Here is a 17,137-nt window from a genome sequence, read left to right on the forward strand (position 1 = left end):
GTGGATTCGATTCCCACTTAACGCACGGATTAAGGAGTGAACAACAGGCCCGATAGAAGTCTAGGTGTATTTCTTAGGATTTGATGTATACATCCTCCTTTCAAACTAACTAACTAACTAACTAACTAACTAAACTAACTAACTAACTAACTAACTAACTAACTAACTAACTAACTAACTACTAACTAACTAACTAACTAACTACTAACTAACTAACTAACTAACTACTAACTAACTAACTACTAACTAACTACTACTAACTAACTAACTAACTAACTAACTAACTAACACTAACTACTACTAACTAACTAACTAACTAACTAACTAACTAACTAACTACTAACTAACTACTAACTAACAACTAACTAACTAACTAACTAACTAACTACTAACTAACTACTAACTAACTAACTAACTAACTAACTAACTACTAACTAACTAACTAACTAACTAACTAACTAACTAACTACTAACTAACTAACTAACTAACTAACTAACTACTACTAACTAACTACTACTAACTAACTACTAACTACTAACTAACTAACTACTAACTAACTAACTACTAACTAACTAACTAACTAACTAACTAACTAACTAACTAACTACTACTATTAACTAACTAACTAACTAACTACTAACTAACTAACTACTAACTAACTAACTAACTAACTAACTAACTAACTAACTAACTAACTAACTAACTAACTACTAACTAACTAACTAACTAGTAACTACTACTAACTAAGTAACTAACTAACTAACTAACTAAGTAACTAACTACTAACTAACTAACTAACTAACTAACGAACTAACTAACTAACTAACTAACTACTAACTAACTCCTAACTAACTAACTAACTAACTAACTAACTAACTAACTAACTAACTAACTAACTACTAACTAACTACTAACTAACTAACTAACTAACTAACTAACTAACTAACTACTAACTAACTAACTAACTAACTAACTAACTAACTAACTAACAACTAACTAACTAACTAACTAACTAACTAACTAACTAACTACTACTAACTAACTAACTAACTAACTACTAACTAACTACTAACTAACTAACTAACTAACTAACTAACTAACTAACTAACTACTAACTAACTAACTAACTAACTAACTAACTAACTAACTAACTAACTAACTAACTAACTAACTACTAACTAACTAACTAACTAACTAACTAACTAACTAACCAACTAACTAACTAACTACTAACTAACTAACTACTAACTAACTACTAACTAACTACTAACTAACTAACTAACTACTACTAACTACTATTTAACTAACTAACTAACTAACTAACTAACTAACTAACTACTAACTAACTAACTAACTAACTAACTACTAACTAACTAACTACTAACTAACTAACTAACTAACTACTAACTAACTAACTAACTAACTAACTAACTAACTAACTAACTAACTACTAACTAACTACTAACTACCTAACTACTAACTAACTAACTAACTAACTAACTAACTACTAACTAACTAACTAACTAACTAACTAACACTAACTACTAACTAACTAACTAACTAAACTACTAACTACCTAACTAACTAACTACTAACTAACTAACTAAGTAACTAACTAACTAACTAAGTAACTAACTAACTAACTAACTAACTAACTACTAACTACTAACTAACTAACTAACTAACTAACTAACTAACTAACTAACTAACTAACTAACTAACTACTACAACTAACTAACGAACTAACTAAGTACTAACTAACTAACTAACTAACTACTAACTAACTAACTACTACTAACTAACTAACTAACTAACTAACTAACTAACTAACTAACTAACTAACTAACTAACTAACTAACTAACTAACTAACTAACTAACTAACTAACTAACTACTAACTAACTACTACTAACTAACTAACTACTAACTAACTAACTAACTAACTAACTAACTACTAACTAACTAACCAACTAACTAACTAACTACTAACTATTTAACTAACTAACTAACTAACTCAACTAACTAACTAACTAACTACTAACTAACTAACTAACTAACTAACTAACTAACTAACTAACTAACTAACTAACTAACTAACTAACTACTAACTAACTAACTAACTAACTAACTAACTAACTAACTAACTAACTACTAACTAACTAACTAACTAACTAACTAACTAACTAACTAACTAACTAACTAACTAACTAACTAACTAACAAACGAACTTACTAACTAACTAAATAACTAACTAACTATAACTAACTAACTAACTAACTAACAAACAACTAACTAACTAACAACTAACTAACTAACTACTAACTAACTAACTAACTACTAACCTAACTAACTAACTACTAACTAACTACTAACTAACTAACTAACTAACTAACTAACTAACTAACTAACTAACTAACTAACTAACTAACTAACTAACTAACTAACTAACTAACTAACTAACTAACTAACTAACTAACTAACTAACTACTACTACTAACTAACTAACTAACTAACTAACTAACTACCTAACTAACTAACTAACTAACAACTAACTACTAACTAACTAACTAACTAACTAACTAACTAACTAACTAACTAACTAACTAACTAACTAAACTAACGAACTAACGAACTAACTACTAACTAACTAACTACTAACTAACTAACTAACTAACTAACTAACTACCTAACTACTACTAACTAACTAACTAACTAACTAACTACTACTAACTAACTAACTAACTAACTAACTAACTAACTAACTACCTACTAACTAGCTACCTAACTACTAACTAACTACTAACTAACTAACTAACTAACTAACTACCTAACTACTAACTAACTAACTAACTACCTAAACTAACTAACTAACTAACTAACTAACTAACGAACTAACTAACTAACTAACTAACTAACTAACTACCTAACTAACTACTAACTAACTAACTAACTAACTAACTAACTAACTAACCTACCTAACTAACTAACTAACTAACTAACTAACTAACTAACTAACTAACTAACTACTAACTAACTAACTAACCTAACTAACTAACTAACTAACTAACTAAAACTACTAACTAACTAACTAACTAACTAACTAACTAACTACTAACTAACTAACTAACTAACTAACTAACTACTAACTAACTAACTACCTAACTAACTAACTGACTAACTAACTATAGTCTATAATCTAGCCTGTAGTCTACAGTGTAGTCTATAGTCTAGTCTATTCTTGTTGCTAGATTTGTTGCTAGACGGGAATGTCTATTCTATGGAATACGCTATAGTCTACTCTAAAGTCTAGTTTATATTCTAGTCTATGGTGTAGTGTAGTATATAGTGTAGTATATAGTCTAGTATATAGTCTAGTATATAGTCCTATAGCCTAATCTACAGTCTAGTCTATTCTATAGTCTAGTCTTTAGTATAGTTTATAGTATAGTCTATTCAATAGTATAGTTGGACTATTGGTCAATGTAAGATAAAATTCGACAAAAGTAAAAACAACTTCCATATTTTATACTTTTAATACTACTATGATTAACATTTAAAACAATTATTAAACTTTAGGTCTTATCATCATCTCAACAAATTTTAAAGAATACCACTGGCCACGAAACGTTTTCCAATGAATACCACATTGCGATGGCACTTTTAGAATCCTTTAAATTAGCATTGCTATAGCAGCCATTTAAATTGCTAAGAAATTAAAATAAATTAAAAGAATCATAATAAACACATTTCATAAATTCACCTTTCATGACAGGCTTTAAACCACCAAGCACTTTGAAATTTTTCTGCACAATTAAAATCCGCATGCTGATCATTATCCCTTTCCTTGGTCGAGAATTTCGAGCCTTTGTGATAAGTTAAAGAATCACCAGCATTGCCACTGTATACACCCAACGATTTTAAAACATATTGCTGATCTTCACCACCAATTTCGAAATGATCATATCTTGCATAACGTTTGTCATTATCGAAATCCTGCATAACCACCAACAATTCATGAGGTTTTTCCGAAGTAAGACGATGTATTTTTTCTAGACCCGCAAAGAATTCATTTGATTTATTGCCAAAACCTTGTTTATAATCATTCCAATCACGTTGAAAATTCTCCGAACCATCTGTACGTCTTTGTATGACATTCCAATTGTTACCGAAACAGTAATTATCAGGGGATTTTGAGAAGGAATTATCTGTTAGGCTCTTGATATTGCAAGCTATAAGATTTTGTTTGTCATTAGATATGGAGGTGGTGGAAGTAGCAGAAGGTTGCTGTAATTTATCTTCCAGTTGTTGAATTCTGCGGGAATAATTGATTAACTATTTTTAATTCAATATAAAAACAATTACTCACTTGGTTTTAATATTCTTCAAATCAGTTTTTACTTCGTCATTTCTTCTAAGATTTTATTCAATTTGCCGAATAGTAGTTTTAAAATTTCTATTTCATCGGAGTTCTATTTAAAGAAAATTGTTCAATTAAATTTTATTTGAAATTATTCTTCAAATACTTGCTTTATTTAAATCCAAAGTTTGTATTCCATTTACGAAATTATAGAATATAATTAATATTAAACAAATTTTTATTTGCATCCTCATGTTTAGAATACTGTGTGATCGTTGAAATGAATTTTTAATTTAGTGTAGATTATTGTAAATAATTTGTTTATTTACTTGAAATATGTATTTTAATTGAAAATAAATATGTATGAATATTATGTGTGTAAAAAGTACCAATTGAAAAGAATTGATAACGTTTAAAGTGACCAGATCTCTGAGTAATTGGGTTTTAATTCATAATTATAAGTACTATTAAAAGATAATCCGATTATATTTGAAATGAACTACAACATAATTAGAACAATACTAGTACAGAATTAGAACCAGATCTGAACTAGAACTAAGCTAGAACTGAACTAGATCTGAACTAGATCTGAACTAGAAACTGAACTAGAAACTGAACTAGAACTGAACTAGAACTGAACTAGAACTGAACTAGAACTGAACTAGAACTGAACTAGAACTGACTAGAACTGAACTAGAACTGAACTAGAACTGAACTAGAACTGAACTAAACCAGAACTGAACTAGAACTGAACTAGAACTAAACTAGAACTGAACTAGAACTGAACTAGAACTGAACTAGAACTGAACTAGAACAGAACTAGAACTGAACTAGAACTGAACTAGAACTGAACTAAACTGAACTAGAACTGAACTAGAACTGAACTAGAACTGAACTAGAACTGAACTCGAACTGAACTAGAACTGAACTAGAACTGAACTAAAACTGAACTAGAAACTGAACTAGAACTGAACTAGAACTTGAACTAGAACTGAACTAGAAACTGAACTAGAACTGAACTATAACTGAACTATAACTGAACTATAACTGAACTAGAACTGAACTTGAACTGAACTAGAACTGAACTAGAACTGAACTAGAACTGAACTAGAACTGAACCAGAACTGAACTAGAACTGAACTAGAACTGAACTAGAACTGAACTAGAACTGAACTAGAACTGAACTAGAACTGAACTAGAACTAAACTAGAAACTAGAACTGAACTAGAAATGAACTAGAACTAACTAGAACTGAACTAGAACTGAACTAGAACTGAACTAGAACTGAACTAGAACTAACTAGAACTGAACTAGAAGATGACTGAACTAATGAAACTGAACTAGAACTGAACTAGAACTGAAGAACTGAACTAGACTGAAACTAGAACTGAACTAGAACTGAACTAGAACTGAACTAGAACTGAACTAGAACTTAACTAGAACGGAACTAGAACTGAACTAGAACTGAACTAGAACTAACTAGAACTGAACTAGAACTGACTAAACTTGAACTGAACTGAACTAGAACTGACTAGAAACTGAACTAGAACTGAACTAGAAACTGAACTAGAACTGAACTAGAACTGAACTAGACTGAACTAGAACTGACTAGAACTGAAACTAGACTGAACTAGAACTGAACTAGAACTGAACTAGAACTGAACTAGAACTGAACTAGAACTGAACTAGAACTGAACTAGAACTGAACTAGAACTGAACTGAACTAGAACTGAACTAGACTGACTAGAACGGAACTAGAACTGAACTAGAACTGAACTAGAACTGAACTAGAACTGAAATAGAACTGACTAGAACTGAACGAGAACTGAACTAGACTGAACTAGAACTGAACTAGAACTGAACTAGAACTGAACTAAACTGAACTAGAACTGAACTAGAACTGAACTAGAACTGAACTAGAACTGAACTAGAACTGAACTAGAACTGACTAGAACTGAACTAGAACTGAACTAGAACTGAACTAGAACTGAACTAGAACTGAACTAGAACTGAACTAGAACTGAACAGAAACTACAACTAGAACTGAACTAGAACTGAACTAGAACTAAACTAGAACTGAACTAGAACTGACTAGAACTGAACTAGAACTGAACTAGCACTGAACTAGAACTGAACTAGAAACTGAACTAGAACTGAACTAGAACTGAACTAGAACTGAACTAGAACTGAACTAGAACTAAACTAGAACTGAACTAGAACTGACTAGAACTGAACTAGAACTGAACTATAACTGAACTAGAACTGAACTAGAATTGAACTAGAACTGAACTAGAACTGAACTAGAACTTAACTAGAACTGAACTAGAACTGAACTAAAACTGAACTAGAACTGTACTACAGCTGAATTAGAACTGAACTATAACTGAAATTGAAAATTTTCATCTCGAATTAAGAAAAGCACAATTGAAAATAGGATTATTCATCCGATATTTGGAAAATAATTGTTCTCTTCCGAATTTCAAATGAAAAAATGTGATTATCAATCAAATTTATTCTGAATTCAAAATCTCAACTTCAGTTGAAATTTCAAAATCAAAATTTTTCAAATGAAAACGGTGTAGTTGATTACTATTAATTTAAAAATTTAGCAAATATGTATACTCAAATGTAAATATACATAAATACATATACATACATACATACATACATATGTGCATATTAAAGTCGGGGTTGGAAAATTTAATAATATTTTTTCATTCTTATTTCAAACAGTAAGTGCTCTCTTATTTTTGGACCTTACAAACATTAAAGTTCCCCATTATGATAGACAATAAAAAAGTATTCTCTAAGTGGGAAATATCAATTGTCCATACCTGCAATAATGCATTGAAATCTCCATATATAAAGATTTATATTAGAAAATTTTAAATTAAAATTTATCTGAGAATAAGAGCTAAACAAACAGTTGTCTTTTGTTTAGCATCGAATAAAGTTTGATTACAATTTAACGGATATATTCTGTCAGCTGTTTCATTAAGCTCTGAATAAATCTTGATCATAATAATTGAAAATAATTACACATATTCTAGAGTTATAAACACACGCAATACTTTTGGAAAATATGGAAAACTCAATACAATTGGAAAAGAAAATTAAAGAGTAAGTGTTGAAATGTTTAAATGCTAAGATATCTTAAAATAAATTGCTTTTTTTTCGAATTTATTTCACAGTTTAAATACAGAATCTCAAACTTTGCCATCGTGGATTAATAAAGAGTATTTTACAGAATTTTTAAAACAAAATCTAAAAAATTTTCAAAGTTTACAAACATTTTCGGTGAAAACATCTACGAAATCGGGTGAAAACTATGCCTCAAATTTGATGAGAATTAAATTGGAGGTTATTTTAGGTAAAATTAGAAATGATTCTAAAAAAATAATCAATTAAATAATTGTTTTATAAAATAGCTGATAATTCTAGTAAAACTCTTAACTACATATTAAAAACACCCTTACCCTCGGGAGAATCTGAATTTATCGATCACTTATGGTCTTTATTCCCCAAGGAAATTGCTGTATACCGTGAAATACTACCACGTTTTGAAAGGCTGTATAGAGAGCAGGGGGTTAATATAACATTTGCTCCTAAATATTTTATTTTACCCAAAACTGAAGGTTTAGATGAGAATGCTATTATATTAGAAGACTTAAGTTGTTTGGGTTTTGGTCTACAAAATCGTTTGGTGGGTTTAAAACTTGGAGTATACGAAAATAGTTCTAAAAAAGTTAGCTAAATTTCATGCTGTATCAGCACGTTATGTTGAAGTCTATGGATCATATGAGCCTATGTTCGAACAGCATATGTTTTCCGAAGAGACACGATCGTTATATGAAAATGTTAAAATTGATTATTACTATGATTATATTAAGGAATATAAGGGGCATGAGGAATATATTGATTTGATAGTAAGTAGTGGAAAATATATAATCAGTAATTAGTCTAATAAACTGAATCTTCCAGCCTAAATTATTGGATAATTATTTAGATCTAAGCATAGCTGCCAGTACCACAAATCCCCAAGATTTTAATGTTCTAAATCATGGTGACTTTTGGCTGAATAATGTTATGTTTCAACATTCAAAAGATCAAATACAAGAGACCTATTTTATCGATTTTCAATTATGCAAATATGGTTCACCCACTTTGGATCTCTATATGTTTCTATTGTCTGCCACTCAATTGGATATTAAACTAAAATATTTCGATTATTTTATAAGTTTCTATCATGAACATTTAACAAAACAATTGAAAATATTAAAATATTCTGGTAAAATTCCCAGTCTTAAGGAATTGCATATCGACCTATTGAAATACGGTTATATTGGTAAAGTTATGTTCTACTCAATTTTCAATTGTCTAGAAAGTAATAAATTTTAAAATTTATCTTTCAAGGTTTCGCTACAGTTTTTAACGGTTTGTCAATGTGTTTATACGAACCGAAGTCCGAAGCGGAATGTAATATGGATTTATTGATGCATGATTCACCCGAAGCAGAAGAATATCGTAGATCGTTATTTTTAAATGATTCTTTTAAAGAACATACAGAACAAATTTTGCCCTGGTTGGCAAGACGAGGACTTTTAGAATAATTTTAAAATTTTTTTGATTTTAAAATTGTCTTTTCACTAAGCGATTTGAATAAATTCAATATTTAAAGTTTCCAGTTCAGTTCTAATACAGTTCTAGATGGTTCAATTCTAATTGAGTTTTTGTTCAGTTCTAGTTCAGTTTTAGTTCCGTTGTAGATTTGTTGTAGATTAGTTCTAGTTCAGTTCTAGTTCAGATCTAGTTCAGTTCTAGTTCAGTTCTAGTTCAGTTCTAGTTCAGTTCTAGTTCAGTTCTAGTTCAGTTCTAGTTCAGTTCTAGTTCAGTTCTAGTTCAGTTCTAGTTTCAGTTCTAGTTCAGTTCTAGTTCAGTTCTAGTTCAGTTCTAGTTTCAGTTCTAGTTCAGTTCCAGTTCAGTTCTAGTTCAGTTCTAGTTCAGTTCAAGTTCAGTTCTAGTTCATTTCTAGTTCATTTCTAGTCCAGTTCTAGTTCAGTTCTAGTTCAGTTCTAGTTCAGTTCTAGTTCAGTTCTAGTTCAGTTCTAGTTCAGTTCTAGTTCAGTTCTAGTTCAGTTCTAGTTCAGTTCTAGTTCAGTTCTAGTTCAGTTCTAGTTCAGTTCTAGTTCAGTTCTAGTTCAGTTCTAGTTCAGTTTCTAGTTCAGTTCTAGTTCAGTTCTAGTTCAGTTCTAGTTCAGTTCATTTATTCATTCTAGTTTCAGTTTAGTTCACTTCTAGTTCAGTTCTAGTTCAGTTCTAGTTCAGTTCAGTTCAGTTTCTAGTTCCAGTTCTAGTTCAGTTCTAGTTCAGTTCTAGTTCAGGTTCTAGTTCAGTTCTAGTTCAGTTCTAGTTCAGTTCTAGTTCAGTTCTAGTTCAGTTCTAGTTCAGTTCAAGTTCAGTTCTAGTTCATTTCTAGTTCATTTCTAGTCCAGTTTCTAGTTCTAGTTCAGTTCTAGTTCAGTTCTAGTTCAGTTCTAGTTCAGTTCTAGTTCAGTTCTAGTTCAGTTCTAGTTCAGTTCTAGTTCAGTTCTAGTTCAGTTCTAGTTCAGTTCTAGTTCAGTTCTAGTTCAGTTCTAGTTCAGTTTCTAGTTCAGTTCTAGTTCAGTTCTAGTTCAGTTCTAGTTCAGTTCTAGTTAGTTCTAGTTCAGTTCTAGTTCAGTTCTAGTTCAGTTCTAGTTCTGTTCTAGGTCCGTCTAGTTCAATTCTAGTTCAGTTTTAGTTCAGTTCTAGTTCAGTTCTAGTTCAGTTCTAGTTCAGTTCTAGTTCAGTTCTAGTTCAGTTCTAGTTCAGTTCTAGTTCAGTTCTAGTTCAGTTCTAGTTCAGTTCTAGTTCAGTTTCTAGTTCAGTTCTAGTTCAGTTCTAGTTCAGTTTCTAGTTCAGTTCTAGTTCAGTTCTAGTTCAGTTCTAGTTCAGTTCTAGTTCAGTTCTAGTTCAGTTCTAGTTCAGTTCTAGTTCAGTTCTAGTCAGTTCTAGTTCAGTTCTAGTTCAGTTCTAGTTCAGTTCTAGTTCAGTTCTAGTTCAGTTCTAGTTCAGTTTCTAGTTCAGTTCTAGTTCAGTTCTAGTTCAGTTCTAGTTCAGTTCTAGTTCAGTTCTAGTTCAGTTCTAGTTCAGTTCTAGTTCAGTTCTAGTTCAGTTCTAGTTCAGTTCTAGTTCAGTTCTAGTTCAGTTCTAGTTCAGTTTCTAGTTCAGTTCTAGTTCTAGTCAGTTCTAGTTCAGTTCTAGTTCAGTTCTAGGTCAGTTCTAGTTCAGTGCTAGTTCAGTTCTAGTTCAGTTCTAGTTCAGTTCTGGTTCAGTTCTAGTTCAGTTCAGTTCTAGTTCAGTTCTAGTTCAGTTCTAGGTCAGTTCTAGTTCAGTTCTAGTTCAGTTCTAGTTCAGTTCTAGTTCGTTCTAGTTCAGATCTAGTCCAGTTCTAGTTTAGTTTCTAGTTCAGTTCTAGTTCAGTTCTGTTCAGTTCTAGTTCAGTTTTAGTTCAGTTCTAGTTCAGTTCTAGTTCAGTTCTAGTTCAGTTCTAGTTCAGTTCTAGTTCAGTTCTAGTTCAGTTCTAGTTCAGTTCTAGTTCAGTTCTAGTTCAGTTCTAGTTCAGTTCTAGTTCAGTTCTAGTTCAGTTCTAGTCAGTTTCTAGTTCAGTTCTAGTTTAGTTCTAGTTCAGTTTCTAGTTAGTTCTAGTTCAGTTCTAGTCAGTTCTTAGTTTAGTTCTAGTTCAATTCTAATTCTGGTTTAGTTCTGTTCCAGTTCAGTTCTAGTTCAATTCAAGTTCATTCTGGTTCAGCTCTAGTTCAGGATTAGTTCTAATTTAGATCTAGTTCAGTTGTTGGGCTTTCGCTGATTGTTTTTTGTAACACCCTTTGGAAAACACCCATACATACAATTAATTTTCTTCAAGAAAAGTAAAAGTGACACTGTAAACGCTTTCGTGACTGGTGACAATATGTTGCTGTCATATTTTATCAATTCAAATTCAAACATGTGAAGGAAAGGAGGACGTCCACAAACGTAGTTATAAAATCAGCAGCATTGAACATAATATTTAATGGATGTAATATTTTACCCCCTTATATTGTAAACGATACTGAAATAATCTCTTGAAATAAAGTTGTCACTTAAATAGTTTTTATTTGAAACATTTTTTATCTTACTACAAAAAATTTCCCCCTAAAAATTTTTAACGTTTAGTTATGAATAATCACAGCTATCGCTCGTTTGAACTAAAAAATCACATTAAAGCCGAAAGCACTGGATGGCGTCAAAACATTCTATTATCCGGGCGGAGGAACATATCATGGCTATTGGTTAAATTCACAACATCATCGTTATGGTGTCAAAGAGTCGAAGAAACCTTTGATATATGATGGTCAATGGTCTCGGGGTAAACGTCATGGTTATGGTATGATGAGACGTCGTTTGGACGATGGTACAATGGAACGCATATATATGGGGGAATGGTTTGATGATATGAAATCGGGTGAGGGTAAACAATTTTACGAGGATGGTGTCTACTATGGCTGGTGGAAGAGTAATCGACGTCATGGTTTGGGTATTAAATGGTATAAAAATGGTAATATTTTATGGGCGAATGGCAAGCTGATGCATATCATGGTCTAGGTATTATGTTTTATGGTAATTGGGTAAACAAAATTTATTAGGTGAACTTTAAAAGAATTGCTTAATTTCTTATAGCAAATGGTAATCGCTATGAAGGCAATTTGCTAGAGGTTTGAAATCGGGCGAAGGAACTTTTTATCATAATCGAACGGGTCAGGTACAGAAGGGAATGTGGGAAAGTGATATATGCAAAGTTTCGTTGATGCAAGATGAATATCGTAATCAGGCGGAACAACCTACGGCAAATCCAATACCAAAGGTAAGTTTTTTTTTTTCTCAAAATATTGAACATCTTGGAATATTGAATAAAAAATTAATCGAAAATTTTCGATTAAAATTAAAAAAATTATCGAAAACATTCTATAAAAATAGAAAATTTATCGAATACTTCCTATGAAAAGAGAAAGTTTATCGAAAATTAAAAATTAAATTAAAAAATTTTCGAAAACTTTTATAAAAGTATAGTTCACTTATCGAACATTTTCTATAAATAAATAAAAAAAAATTTATGGAAAATTTTTTATATTGAAAAATAGAAAATTTTTTGAAAATTTTCTATAAAAATAAAAAATGTATTGAAACTTTTCTATAAAAATAAAAATTTATCGAAACCTTTCTATAAAAATAGAAAATTTATCGAAACCTTTCTATAAAATAGAAAATTTATCGAAAATTTTCTATAAAAATAGAAAATTTATCGAAAATTTTCTATAAAAATAGAAAACTTATCGAAAATTTTCTATAAAAATAGAAACTTATCGAAAATTTTCTATAAAAATAGAAAACTTATCGAAAATTTTCTATAAAAATAGACAACTTATCGAAAATTTTCAATAAAAATAGACAACTTATCGAAAATTTTCAATAAAAATAGAACATTTATAGACAATTTCCTATAAAAATAGAAAATTTATCGAAAATTTTCTATAAAAATAGAAAATTTATAGACAATTTTCTATAAAATTTTGTACAAAAATAATAAGTTTATAGAAAATTTTCTATAAAAATCGAAAAATAGTAAATTTTTTTCATAAATATATCTCACATTTTAAAAATAGGAAATTAATCGATAAATTTTTATAAAAACAGTATAAATTTTCAATAAAAATAGCAAATTTGTCGATAATTTTCTATAAAAAATCGAATAATAGTAAATTTATTGCAAATTTTGATTAAAACAGTTAATATATCCACAATTTCTATAAAAAATAGTAAATTTAATCGATAATTTTCTATAGAAATAGTAAATTTATAGAAATTTTCCATAAAAATAATAAATATATCGAAAATTTTCTATATGAAGTGAAAATTTATCGAAAAATAATATAAAAATTTAAAATTTATCAAAAATTTTCTAGAAAAATAAAATATTTTTTAAAAACTTGTGTATTTATCGAAATTTTCTAGAAAATTTGTGAATTTATCGAAAAATTGTATAAAAATAATAAATTTATATCGAAAATATTCTATAAAAATAGTAAATTTATCGATAATTTCTATATGTATAGAAAATTTTCCTAAATTTTCTATAAATACAGATGATTTATCGATCATTTCTAAAAGTAGAGAAAATTTATCGATAATCTTCTATAAATATATAGAAAATTTTCTATCAATATCGAATATTTATGAAACATTTTCTAGAAAAACAAAATTTATCGAAAATTGTCCATAAAAAGGAATACTTATTGATAATTTTCTAAAAAAAAATCTTTTCGATAATTTTCTATAAAAATAAAAAATTTTTGAAAGTTTAAAAAAAAAAATAAAATTCAACGACATTTTTCCATAATTATTGTTTATTTTGTAATCTTTCTAGCTTCGGCTAGCGAATCCATCCGATTTTATACGAGATTTATTTGGAAAATATAAAAATCAAACTAATAAACCATCAAAATCCCTGCAGGTATGTATGTCTATATCTGAAAAAGTATTTCGGAAATATTAAAAATTTCCCTTTTAGGAACTAATTTGCTTAAATTTTAATCGCAAAATGAATAATTATGCGAAACTGCAACCAAAATATGCAACAACTTCAAAAATCCCTGCCATTGATGTACAATATTCGTCAACTTGTAAAAAACCTGAAACATTTTAAACTTTAACAGATATTTGAAATTTTTCGCAATAATTTTACGTTTGATTTTTTGAACTAATAAAAAAAATATTCTTTAATAATAGAAATTCTTTAGAAATCTGCTAGGAACTGTGGAATATACCTGTGATTCTGTTCTTAACAGAATTTACCTGTGATTCTGTTCTTAACAGAATCATATTATATTAACAGGTTGTTGTCTAGGGTTTCTCGTATATAAAATAGTGATGTCAACTTATTTTATTACTATTAGTACATTCTTTTGTAAATACAACACTGTGTTGTTAACAGCTGTTGATGACGTTTTTATAGTGTTTTTAGAACAAAAGCAAAAAATTGAAAACAAAACTAATTCCAACATCATCAATTTGTTTTCACAACAAAATTTTCTTTTAAATGTTTTAATTGTAATAAATTTAAATAAAAATGGATATTTCTGCTTTATCCGAAGACAAATTTGATGCAGTCAATTGGATTAATGATAATTTTAAAAAATTCGCAGGGGATGATGTAAAAACTTCCAAAGCTGTGGAAACCAACACCGGTGGTGATACGGAGTTAGCAGTAGAATTTATTAACAATTATGTTTCCAAACTGCAATTGTACGTCCAACAAGTGAACTATGCCATCGAAGAGAGTAGTCAACAATTGGTGGCCAGTATGCCCGAGTAGTTAAAGATGCTAAAAATCTCCACAATGATGTCAAGGAATTACAACAGCGAATGTTGATTATGCGTCAAGAAGTGGCCGCAGTGCAAGAGGAAACTGGTGAATGCATGGCTACGTTGGAACGTTTGAATACAATGCAAACAAAGTTGCAGACAGCAAAGGAGTCACTGCAAGAATCCGATGGTTGGGGTAATTTAATAGCCGAGTTGGAGGATAGTTTTGAGAGGAATGATTTGAAGGTAAGGATTTGGTAAATATTTTCAAAAATTAGGAAAATTTTCTTTAAAAATAGAAAATTAAAGATATTTTTCTATAAAAGACATTTTAACGAAATTTTTTTATAAAAAGCAATAACTTATAGAATTTTTTCTATTAAAAGCAACAATTTATCGAAAAAATTCTATAAAAGAAAATTTTTCAAACATTTTCTACAAAAGTCAAAATTTATCGATAATTTTCTACAAAAAGGTAAAATTTATCGAAAATTTTCCTTAAAAAGAAAAAAATATATCGAACATTTTCCATATACATATACAAAAATTTGTCGAAATTCTATTCCAAACATCCCTTTTCAGAGTGTTTGCGACAAAATATCAGCTTTACAAAAAAGTTTACAAGCCCAAGAGCAACTACCCGGCCATTCCGATCGCCACTCACAAGTTGAAGACTTCAAGAATCGTCTCGAAGCATTGGCCTCACCAAATGTTGTACAGTGCTTTGCCGAAGGAGGCATAGAGCAGGCTCAACGTTATGTCAGCATTTTTGCAGCAATACAAAGAAAACCCCAACTACTGCAATACTATCGTGCTGTACAGAAAACTGCTCTCCAGCAGCAATGGAAACAGACCTTGGAATTGCAAGCAACTGAAACGGCCAGTCAACAACAACATTTTCTTACTCTCTTCTATGATCAATTGCTGGAAAATTGTCAACGACAGTGAAATGGTGTTCACAGGTATTCGAGGATGAAGATGCTCAACAGCAGCCATTTGTTTTGCTAGCTGAACTCTTGCCAGCCCTGCAACCTACGCGAGATAATCACATATTACAACTGCTAAAAACTTGCAATGAACGTTTGGATTTGCTGCAACTATTTGCCCAAGCAAATCATAATTTGTTTTGCAATTGAATGCTTATATGGAACAGTCTTCGATTCATTTAAGCAAAGAGTTAAAACAGCAATTGGGTCTCTCCATCTATGAATATTTCCATAAATTCATACAGCAATATCCCAGGCTTGAAGAGACACAACTTTCTACTCAAGTGGATCGGGTTTTGACTACTCAGCCTCATGCCAGTGATGCTGTACGCCATTTGAAGGATATAACCAGTAAACTTTTCACTTGGTTACATGAATCCCTTAACAGATGTTCAAATATTACCAGGATTTGGCCCTCTGCAAGCTGATCAATTTACTGGGTGGTATATTTAAACGTTTAATGGAACAATTCTCTAAAACCCAAAGACAACTTTCTCTTAATTTGGGAAATTCTGCAAATAACCCCAACACTGATAGCAATTGGTCTATGTTGCAATATACACTGGCTTTGCTAGAATGTTTGGGCTGATTTCCAGCAGAAATTACAAAAATTTGAGAAAACATTGCAGGAACGTTTAACAACTTTGGAGCTTAAATTAAAGGAAAATCAATTGTCCAATATAAATATTTATCAAACTTTTGAGTCGGCAGAACAGCAACGTATTCTAAACTCGATCGCCGAGTTTCAGCAAAAAACGTTTGGAAACGAATCAAGATGCTAGCTCTGCTTCCGTGGGTATATTTGCCAATATATACGATGCTTTGAAAACACATTTTATTGAAACTCATGATATAACTCTAAACATACTTTTACAACCTTTGGATTCACATCTCTCGAAAATACAGCCACCAACAGAATTATCCCAGGGACATGTGCAGGATATGCCTGCCTTTAGTTTTGCCCCACAAGAAAGTATAACACAAATAGGCCAATATTTACTAACATTACCACAACATTTGGAACCTTTACTACTGTCACCTTCAACACTCCTCAACAGGCCTTGGAAATGTGTCACATTAAATATTCCCAACCCATACCAAGTGCTGATATTTTACTATCTCTAGTAGTGGCTCAATGTTGTGTTTATATCAATCACAAATTTTGCAAATCAAATCCCTAACAAGTTCAGCTTCTAAACAATTGTCCGTGGATATTGAATATCTGGCAAGTGTTGTAGATGAATTGGGTTTAACTCTAATACTTCGCTTACCCAATTCTAACTTTGCTAAAAGCATCTCCCGAAAACTATTTGGCTTTAAGTGCTGGCTGTGAACCACGTCTGGTAACGGCTGTTCGACAAATGCGCAATATTAT

General features: G+C 30.2%; 3 protein-coding genes and 1 pseudogene across 3 annotated transcripts; 3 read left to right on the forward strand and 1 right to left on the reverse strand.

The window, feature by feature from the left end:
• Positions 1–3,514: 3,514 nt before the first annotated feature.
• Positions 3,515–4,406, reverse strand: LOC119615658 (fibrinogen-like protein 1). Its single transcript, XM_037971667.1, is given in 4 exon segments — positions 3,515–3,661; positions 3,663–3,705; positions 3,761–4,312; positions 4,399–4,406. Coding segments are annotated over 4 exon segments (699 nt in total). The 3' UTR covers positions 3,515–3,565.
• A 2,864-nt stretch (positions 4,407–7,270) lies between these two features.
• Positions 7,271–9,117, forward strand: LOC119615660. The gene is given in 6 exon segments (XM_037971669.1): positions 7,271–7,477; positions 7,549–7,727; positions 7,786–8,069; positions 8,071–8,283; positions 8,339–8,702; positions 8,771–9,117. Coding segments are annotated over 6 exon segments (1,275 nt in total). The 5' UTR covers positions 7,271–7,439; the 3' UTR covers positions 8,968–9,117.
• A 2,044-nt stretch (positions 9,118–11,161) lies between these two features.
• On the forward strand, positions 11,162–14,197 carry LOC119615659 (MORN repeat-containing protein 3-like). The gene is given in 7 exon segments (XM_037971668.1): positions 11,162–11,661; positions 11,663–11,978; positions 11,981–12,034; positions 12,095–12,115; positions 12,118–12,278; positions 13,839–13,925; positions 13,983–14,197. Coding segments are annotated over 7 exon segments (843 nt in total). The 5' UTR covers positions 11,162–11,592; the 3' UTR covers positions 14,118–14,197.
• A 244-nt stretch (positions 14,198–14,441) lies between these two features.
• LOC119615661 lies at positions 14,442–17,132 on the forward strand (annotated as a pseudogene).
• The last annotated feature ends 5 nt before the right edge of the window (positions 17,133–17,137 follow it).

Source organism: Lucilia sericata, unplaced genomic scaffold (genome assembly GCF_015586225.1).
Source record: "Lucilia sericata isolate MDLA Ls3-8-SP2 unplaced genomic scaffold, ASM1558622v1 Contig006737F_arrow, whole genome shotgun sequence".
Taxonomy (NCBI): Eukaryota; Metazoa; Arthropoda; class Insecta; order Diptera; family Calliphoridae; genus Lucilia; species Lucilia sericata.